At 37.0% G+C, this 10,690-nt stretch overlaps 1 protein-coding gene across 1 annotated transcript in view; it reads right to left on the bottom strand.

The window, feature by feature from the left end:
- Positions 1-3,393: 3,393 nt before the first annotated feature.
- The window catches only part of LOC150084999 (uncharacterized), a 64,075-nt gene continuing 56,778 nt past the window's right edge, over positions 3,394-10,690 (bottom strand). Inside the window, exon 9 of the mRNA XM_090376430.1 lies at positions 3,394-5,043. Within this exon, the coding sequence (XP_090232556.1) occupies positions 3,394-5,043 (1,650 nt within the window). The remainder of the gene's footprint in view (positions 5,044-10,690) is intronic.

Below are 10,690 nucleotides of genomic sequence, written 5' to 3'. Positions count from 1 at the left end.
GCAAAACTTTATAACCACAAAATCAAACGAAACAGCCTGCGGCAATTTGCATGACTGTTGCCGTTCAGAGAAAGCTTGTGCCCACGCAAAAATTTGAATCATGATGAGAGAGCTCACAAACAGATAAAAGCAGCAGTTATGTGCAAATTACCGAATAGTGAGCACGATTGTTACAGACATTCTATTGGTTTCATAGTGCTACAGATAACGAAATGACCAGTAGACGTCTGGCTGACTTTATCCGGGGTCAAATAATTGGGAAGCTGGAATTGCAAGTGTGGCTGCAAAGTTCGGTATCGCCCACAGCATTGTCAACCTTCAGAACAGGTACAGCTGTTCGAAGGACTAGCCGTGGTCGTCCACGAAAAATGCCCAATGATGATTGTTATACACTCCTACAGGCCAAGAGGGACTGACACCAGACAGCAGGATCCATTGCAGACCAGCTGCACAGGACATCAGTTTACTGTGGCCAGGCGACTCCACAAAGGTGGACTGTTCGCCCGACAGCCAGTACGCTGTCCCTTTAACACCTGCATCGGAAACACCATTTACAGTGGCGCATCAAACACAGGGACTGGACAGCAGCGCAATGGGGTAAGGTGCTCTTTACTGATGAGAGTAGATTCAGTCTCAGCAACAATTCTGGACGTCAGCTATCTGAAAAGAGGTTGGCACAATATCATCCCACAAACATCACTGAAAGGGATATGGCAGTTGAGGTGTTCTCATCTGGAGAGGCATTGTCTTGGATGGATGTACACAACTCCAGATACTGGAAGGCGGTACTGTAACCAGTGCACGTTACTGTACTGAGTTAATCCTTCCCCGTGTGCGTCTCTTCCAAGGTGCCATTGGCCCCAAGTTTGTGTTTATGGATGATAATACCACACCACATTGCACTGCAGCTGTTGATATGCTTTTGGTAAGTGTGGACATTGTTTGTATGGATTGGCCTGCCTGTTTTGCCGATTTAAATCCCACCAAACATATATGGGATGCACTGGAGAGATGCATTGCGAAATGACCACATCCACCAGAAAATGTTCACCAGCTTAAGATGGCACTGACAGAGGAATGGACAATGTTACCGCAAGAACTTATCAACATTGTTCTAAGTATGGACAGACAGTGTTTAAAGAGTTTAATGCCTGCATTGACATTAGGGGTGGTCATATCTCCTACTGTGTACCACTTCTTCCCTTTGTTCCATCTTTGGCAGTGATGCATCTGTATCATGGGAGCCAGTGCTATGTTGCCATTTTTGAATCAAGTCCCTGCGTACCGTTTTGTTTCCATTGTATCGGTGTTGTTTCCTTCATCTGTATCTCACGAGGTTCCTTTGGATACACTTTCCCCTTTTTCCAGGCCACTCCTTTGAGAAGCTAGTGGTGCAAAACTTAGACCTGACTGGTCCTTAAGTTTTGCACACCAGTTTATAACTAAATTCTCTTGTATTTAATCAATGGCTCACAAGATGAAAAATTGAATAATTAACTCATAAAACAATTGTTTTTTTAAAAAAAACAAGTTTCAAGCTTGCACGATCACAGATTTAGTCCAAAATAGCTGCATTTAAAAGCATGTATCAAATGAAGATTATAAAAGTACTATTCAAGTTGTTTTTTAATTAGGCTGATTTGCACTTTTACACCAGCTTTTTTCACCCCACAATGATTACTAAATTAAAATATATCTTTCACTGCAAAGATCAATGATCTTTGAAGTCTTCTACTTTACAGTTAAAAACTGCATTTTGACACCATCTATTGACAAGGGAATCAAAATCAAATGGTCTGCATACCTGTGGCTGAAAATCTGGATACAAAACAGTTCAAACACCTATCAGCAGTTACTTTTAATGAGACTGTAGACTAGTGGTTCCAGGAGTTCGCACTAAAAATTCTGTAATGGTGTCTGCTGAGATTTACATAGGTATATTTTTGTAAACTACAAAATAGTTTAATATTAATTTATGCGGTTCGGTTCAAAATTTATATTTCATTGTGGTTTGAGTGATGGACCCTTACATAGCAAGAAATAGCTTTAAAAACATAGTACTATAAATAATTTATAATAAAAATTCAAAACTATCTGAGCCAGAAATATCAGAGAATATAGGGTTAGTGGTTTCAATTAGTATGTTGAAAGGGGTTTGCAAGTCAAAAAAGATCGGATACTGCTGCTGTAGAGGAATATCATCTATCCCAAATGATTATCAACTGAGTACACCAGATTCACTGACTGCTTCCATTTCATGATAGAATCACTCAATATTAACTGACTCTAATAAGTGTATGAACTAGTTTCCCCCCACAGAAGCAATGATATTAACTATTGTTCAAAAGAAATCCACAATGTCAATGGATGAACAAAAAGCAACTCATATGTGCAGATTAATACTTTTGACAATTCTGTCTAAATTAGTAAACTTTTTATCCCATTTATTGAAGTCATCATCATTTAAATCCTAATCGCAAAACTACAAAGCATGACATAAAAACAAGTATGCAAAAAACTTCACATCACTGGATCAGTAAACAGGTATGCTACTCATTTCTCAAATAAAGTTTGATTGTGGATTAAGCAAGAAAATATCAACACAAGCAACAACTGTACAGTTAACTGGGAAACTGTTCCAACACATCTTTTCAAGTACAAGATAATGCAATACAGCATGCCATTACATTCAGATGTGAAACTTACCTAAGTCGTCATATAGGATGGCTGCAGTTGCAGGACTTGAATTTTTAAAATGTACACCCTTATCAGATCCTCATCCCACTGCCACCAGAGAACTATTTTCAACACACTTTAAAGTGTGCTTATCTCCCACTGCATGTGAGCTTTACAGCAGTGCCACTGATTTAAAACAGGTGCCCACTAAAATACTTTTGGAACATTTACCGTTATAGAAAAACAGCCCAGAATAAGTGGAATATTGGCTTAAAAAAATGACACCGGTATTGAAGCTATCTGAATAGAACTACTTCCTACAAAAAAAATAAATATTGCTATGATACAGAATTCATATAACATGTCATATAGTTCATGAGATTTACAGCATAGTATAAAAAATATTAAAAATGTGCAATAATCAATATCGCAAAATGTGTAATTTTCAAACCATTTGAAAAACCAAACAGCAGCTTGAATAATACAGAACAACCGATGTGTGCAATTCTTAAATAACTAAGCCTTTTACAAGTTTGTTCTGAAGAAGTTCCACAAGTTAGATAAAGTGTAATGAATTTTTTTTTTATTATAGTAGAACCCAGGATGAAAAAGCATTTTTTAAGAAACATATTTTAATAAACTAAGCTTTCAGTTACATTACAAGACAACCAGAAATTCTGGTTAACATTAACAAGTACAAAAACTTTACATGATGCATTAAAATCGACCTGTAATTCGTACATGAGAAATTCCCAATGGAACTTCCTGATGAGGAGGAGGATGTTTAGGCATAATATTGGAAGATGGAGTTCCACGAGGATGATGATCATAATTAAACCTCCGAGGTGGCAAGTTTGATGGACTAACAGCTAAATGTGATGGTAGTCCTTGTCCCATGTTTAATCCTGGTCCAATATCTGGACCTAGTCCTGGTATTGTGTTAACTAATGATCCTAAGGGTGGCTCTGATCCATGAGAAGTTCGCATGCTATATCCAGGACCTGAGTCAGGAAAATTAGACCTTGATCCCAAAAAAGTACTATGTGCTGACAAGGTATCTGGACCTAAACCTGGTATTGAACTGCCATGAAAGGAAGACATGCCAGGCCCTGGCTCCACACCTAAACTCATTCTAGAATTGTGTGCTGAATCAGATAAAATGTTCCTGGATACATGTGGAGGAGGAAGGCGATGATGATGGTGGTGATGAGGAGGAGGTGGAGGCGGCAGATTTAGGTTAGGTTCTGAGGAAGGTTTATTAGGAATAAGAGAATCTTGTCCTGAAGTAGCATGAAGACCTGGAATTGCATTAGGAACTGTACCAGGACCAAGGCCATGCCCTTGACTATGACCTGGACCAAGGACAGGTGGAGGATGACCTTGACTATGACTTGGACCAAGAACTGAGCCTTGGCCATGGACTTGACTATGCCCTTGTGTTTGAGGCAAAGCCAAATTTGGGATAGATCCAGGTCCTGATGAATGCATACCACCAATAGGTGGTGCTGGCAGCTGATTAATATGAGTAGGGGGTGCAGGGGGAGCACTGAGCGATGGAGGTGGATAATTAGCATTAGGTGGTGGGATTGTTCGATATTGCATGGGAGGTGGTGGATGGGACACTTGTGTGGAAAATGATTCTGGAAACTGGGGAGCCACAGGAGCTTGATGAGGCTGCTGAACGTTTTGAGGTGGGAGAGGTGGTGGTGGTTGAGTTGGAGGAAAATGAGTATGCGGTGCTGATGGTTGAACAGGAGGGGGAGGAGGAAGTGAATGCACATATTGTGGATGTGGTGGTGGTGGTGGCGGTGGTGGTGGTGGCTGCTGACTGTAGTTTGGAAACTGACCAGAAGGAGGCTGTGAGCTAGCAGAAATTGGTAGAGATGGCTGTTGAGTTGTGGGTGTTTCTTGGAATGATGCTGAAGGCATATAAACTGCACCAGAATTAAAACTAACTGTAGCAGGAGGTGGACCTTGAACACTTCTATAGCTTCCAGAAACTTCATTCTCTACTGGTTTCACATACAAGGAAGGCACATGCTTGAAAGGCATTTGCACTGGAACTTTGCATTTTTCTGTGGAAAGTGGAGTTTTAGGAGATTTTGGACTTTTTGGGCTGGGCGAGTCTGATTGCCCTTCCTTTAATGGTGAGGTGGAATGCATTGCATTTTCATTTTGCTTCTGTAGAGAGGCCAGTGCTTGAATGGAAGCAGCTGCATTTAATAAATTAGCTTCAGTTATAGCATCCAGTTTCAACAAAGGAATCTGAGCTTTAGCTTCTGTTAACTCTATTCTCTGAGATGGTTGTGCAGGCAAAGTTTTTGGTGGTTGAGGTGGTGTTGTACTTTGTACAGAAGCAGGAGATGACTGCAACAAAAAGTTCATATTTAGAAAAACATATCAAACTATAAAAATATAGAGAAAACTTAAAATAAAAGAGTAGTTACAAACAGTATAACAAAATTCAGCTCTCATTTAAAACTGAAATTTAATATAATTAATATAAATGGATATACAAGTTACATTAATTTCTTCTTATGTCAAGGGAGTTGCAAGTTCACTGCATTCATATCAAGTTTATTCCTTTTAGTAAGTACAAATGAAACCTAGCCAACAGGCTCAACTAACAGTGCCCTACCATTCCAACTTGAGGAACTGCAACATCATTGAATAAAATAAAACTTTCTTCAAATAATTGTTATGCGGACAATATAACCAAATAAAGAAAATGATGTTCTGTTCAAAATAATAGCACCATTCACACCACATCTTATACAACAACCAATATTCAGTCAAAAACAATTCTATTTTGAAGTATGTGATTAAGTTTAGTTTCTGTTAATATGCTATACCTTTAAAATTCTAGTCACTCATATACAGTAACTGAAGAGAATTTTAATGTGATCACACCTTTTCATTCTTATGCCACTATTCTTAATACTCTGAACTTCTTTGCAATTGAACATACTTTTATTTCTTTTACTTTACTGAATTTGTTTTTAGTGCAGTCTATACCAAGCTGCTTTGCAAGATCAGGTGAGCTGATAGCATAATTTAATGCAATCATATAAGAGAAAATTTTAATTTGACTGATGTAAGTGCAGGAGAGCTTTTGAAGATAGTGACAAAAAACTCAATGTTGTTGAGCATTTTGTATTCTGTCACTGTATTTAAATTTTATTTAATTTAGGAAAGCTCTTGATTGGATAATAAAATAAACATGCTTTTTTTCTGCAAACTAAATCTAAAAATATTGTTGGAAAACACATGTGAATATTTTTATTAGACAATACAGTAGCTCTGATCCCCAATCTCCATAGACCAATAGCTACTAGGATTAAGCCAAAGTGATAAACCCCTGCATCAAGGTTGGTCTGGTGGGTAGTGTACTTGCCTGAATAATGAAAGTTGTACGTTCAAATCTCACCTTTGGTATTGGTGTTATAATCATCCAATATTTTAATGCTGAACCAATACTAATGATGTGTGATAGAATTTCAGCAAATGAATTATCTTAAAAAATAAATACTATACTGTGAAACTAATACTGAGTCTTGCAAACTTAATGATATTTTGTTGCAAATGGATAGTAACAATGATGTATGGTTTGGGAAAGATAGAAAGCAGGCTGATGTAAAGAAATTATTAATTGATTGATGATATTTTAAGGAGTCCTTATGTGCTGTGATGTAATGACTAGATCGTAGATATAGCTTAGCTTAATTTTTCAGCACTCATCTCATAGTAATCCACTTAATTGGTTGAAAGTTTTGCCACGTGCATAGTGGTTAAGAGATTCTAATAACTTACAGGGATTATAAATTTAAAAACTAAGTTATGGGCTTTAAAAAGAAAGGAAAGTGCACCTCCCATTCTATGGTTGTCTAATTAAAATAAATTAAATGAAGTGAGATAAAAGCTAATAGCCACACATGAGCAACTTTCGAAATAATCTTCAGTTAGCTATAGTGGAGAGGGGAGAGCACGCGAGTGTGTTATATACAGGTTGAGTTCCCAAAATGCATTTCAGTGCACGTGGAAACTTAATACGTGCTAAATTCCAAATAGGGGAGAAGTTGGTGGGAATCTTTTTGTTTAAATGTTAAGTGATGTGTGGCACTTAAACCACATAATGACGAGGGCTTCGTTTTGAAGGATTTTATAACTGGAATTTAGTTTAACTATTGTGATCACTGAATCGATGAGTGAGTTATGATTATAAGATTGAACATACTGTGTTAGTTCTGTACTTGCTAAATTAGATTTGAAGCTATTAAAGTGGTAGTATACACGCATGTTAGAAATTTGATGTCCCGAATTTTGCTGTTGTACTGCCTATGTAACATGCTTGACAATCTGATTGGCATCTAATCAAGTATATAATGTTATTATGATCTTGTGTCCCATATTCATATGTTGTCTTGTATGAATTGAATTTAGAACTTAATTTGTTATAAGATGTAAATATTAATTTGATATCTGTATTTTTAAAAATCTGTTGAAGTCTAGCATATTGTTGATGGTATGGGAGGGTGATAAGGGGTTTGTGTATCTTATTCTTGTTCACGTGGTTATTCATTTTGTTTGGGTTATTAGTATCATTATGGACTTTGGTGATGGGTTCTTTTATTAGTTGTAATGGGTATTTCCTGTCGATGAATGTTTTGGTGAGGTATTGCAATTCTATGGATAGGTCTGTTTGTGTGTGACTATATTTGATAGCGTTGTATATCTGATTGTATAGAACTGCTTTTTTGATGTATAGAGGATGGTGTGAGTGGTAATGTACGAATTTACCTGTATGTGTGTTCTCTCTGTATATTTTGGTGCCTAAATATGTACCTATTTTGTATCTAGTGAGGTTTAGAAAATTAATTTTATTATCGGTTTCTACTTCAAGGCTAAATTTGAGTCTCTCATGTGTTGAATTAAACGTGTTCAGTAAGGTATTGTTTAATACAACACATGAGACTCAAATTTACCCTTGAAGTAGAAACTGATAATAAAATTAATTTTCTAAACCTCATTAGATACAAAATAGGTACATCTTTAGGCACCAAAATATACAGAAAGAACACACATACAGGTAAATTCTTACTTTACCACTCACACCATCCTCTATACATCAAAAAAGCAGTTCTATACAATCAGATATACAACGCTATCAAATATAGTCACACACAAACAGACCTATCCGTAGAATTGCAATACCTCACCAAAACATTCATCGACAGGAAATACCCATTACAACTAATAAAAGAACCCATCACCAAAGTCCATAATGATACTAATAACCCAAACAAAATGAATAACCACGTGAACAAGAATAAGATACACAAACCCCTTATCACCCTCCCATACCATCAACAATATGCTAGACTTCAACAGATTTTTAAAAATACAGATATCAAATTAATATTTACATCTTATAACAAATTAAGTTCTAAATTCAATTCATACAAGACAGCATACGAATATGGGACACAAGATCATAATAACATTATATACTTGATTAAATGCCAATCATATTGTCAAGCATGTTACATAGGCAGCACAACAGCAAAATTCGGGACATCAAATTTCTAACACGCGTGCATACTACCACTTTAATAGCTTCAAATCTAATTTAGCAAGTACAGAACTAACACAGCAAGTTCAATCTTATAATCATAACCCACTCATCGATTCAGCAATCACAATAGTTAAAACTAAATTCCAGTTATAAAATCCTTCAAAACAAAGCCCTCGTCATTGAGTGGTTTAAGCGCCACACATCACTTAACATATTAAACAAAAAGATTCCCGCCAACTTCACCCCTATTTGGAATTTAGCACATATTAAGTTTCCACGTGCACTGAAATGCATTTGGGAACTCAACCTGTATATAACACACTCGCGCGCTCTCCCCTCCCCACTATAGCTAACTGAAGATGATTTCAAAAGTCGCTCGTGCGCAGCTATTAGCTTTTATTTCACTTCATTTAATTTATTTTAATTAGACAACCATAGAATGGAAGGTACACTTTCCTTTCTTAGAAAAATTTTTAAAGCTCATAACTTAGTTTTTAAATTTATAATCCCCGTAAGTTATAAGAATCTCTTAACCACTATGCAAGTGGCAAAACTTTCAACCAACTAAGCAGATTACTATGAGGTGAGTGCTGAAAAATTAAGCTAAGCTTTATCTACGATCTAGAAATTATTAATAGAACACAATGCAATAATTCAGTACTTGCAGCAGGTTTTTTTTTTTTTTTTTTTAAACTACCTTCATAGAAATATTGAAACTGCCAATTTTTGATAATTCAGAAATTTTAAATGCTGGATTTCAGGGTTTTACAGTATTACCATACTTTCAACTTTTTCTTTTAACAACTGCTAGTGTCTTTTTTATTTGCCAGGTAATCCTGAATATTTATAGATACGATTTAATGTTAGAAAGGACTCCTCTAATCTCATGGTGCAATTTGAAATTTAAGAATGTTAATAGTATGCCTCTGACAGTTAATTTCGGTTCATTTAAAATTAGAGTAAGAGATGAGTTTTTTCTTATTAATTACTAATTTCAGAGTTTGTCAAAATCAGTACTCTAATATCTTTAAATATGAAGCATAAAATACTACTACAAAATATAATCAACTTAATAAATTTAAGAACAATGTTTATATTTATGCAGAACTAAGCAAATACTTACCTCCACATACTTCTCATTTCTTAAAATATACTGTTAATATATCAACAGCAACTTAATTTACTAGTACGTAAAAAGCAATAGGGCAAGTAACATTTATACTGTACTATATAAGCTGTGATACACTGGTGTGCAAAATTTAAGGACCAGTCAGGTTTTCACCAGTAGCTTCTCATAGGAGTGGCCTGGATATGGGAAAAGCATACCAAAGGAACCTTATGAGGTACAGAAATGAAGGAAACAACACAGACACAATGGAAACAAAACGGTACAGAGGGACTATCTAAAAATGGCAACATAACACTGGCTGCCATGATACAGATGCATCACTGCCAAAGATGGAACAAAGGGAAGAGGTGGTCCTCAGTAGGAGATATGGCCACCTCTAATGTCGATGCAGGCTTTGCACTGCCTGTCCATACTTAGAACAATGCTGTTGATAAGTTCTTGCGGTAACATCGTCCATTCCTCTGTCAGCAGCATCTTCAGCTGGTAAACATTTTCTGGTGGGTGTGGACGTGCCACTAGGCATTTCCCCAGAGCGTCCCACATGTGTTCGATGGGATTTAGATCAGTGGAATGGGCAGGCCAATCCATACGAACAATGTCCTCCCTTTCCAAAAGCTTTTTTTTTTTGGTAGTTGTTGGCGCATCAGCTTCTGTGGCCATAATGCACCTCCCAATGTTTTTGCAGTACTTTGATCCAAGCCTGAGGCGGGATTCGAACCCGCGACCTTTGGGTTGCCAGGCAGGCACTTTACCCACCCGGCTAGTCCGGTCGGCTCCAAAAGCATATCAACAGCTGCAGTGCGATGGGATGTGACTTTATCATCCATAAACAAACTCGTGGCCAATGGCACCTCGGAACAAATGCACATGGGGAAGGATTACTTCAGTACAGTAGCATGCACCTGTTACAGTACCGCCTTCCAGTATCTGGAGTTGTGTACATCCATCCAAGATAACGCCTCCCCCAGATGAGAACACCTCAACTGCCATATCAATCCCTTTCAGTGATGTTTGCGGGGTGATACCATTTGCCAACCTCGCACCAGATTAGCTGACAGAATCGCTGCTGAGACTGAACATCAGTAAAGAGTATCTTAAGTAAAGATTGTGGTTGTAACCTTTAGAAATAGTGTTGGTCCTTAAGTTTTGCTCACCAGTGTATAAAGTCAAAGCTCAAACAAGGAGTTCCAAATCCAACAGAACCTAACATTGCAATAAAAATCCTTTATTCTAAATGTTAGAAAAACCAGATTTCTTTCTGTGTAATCATGAAATGTATAAAAGTTTTTCATGGAAAAATTTCCTGATCATAA

The sequence above is a fragment of the Mastigoproctus giganteus genome, chromosome 6, assembly GCF_048544385.1.
Source record: "Mastigoproctus giganteus isolate SK-2022 chromosome 6, ASM4854438v1, whole genome shotgun sequence".
Classification (NCBI taxonomy): domain Eukaryota; kingdom Metazoa; phylum Arthropoda; class Arachnida; order Uropygi; family Thelyphonidae; genus Mastigoproctus; species Mastigoproctus giganteus.
This window is presented reverse-complemented; position numbering and strand designations above follow the sequence as displayed.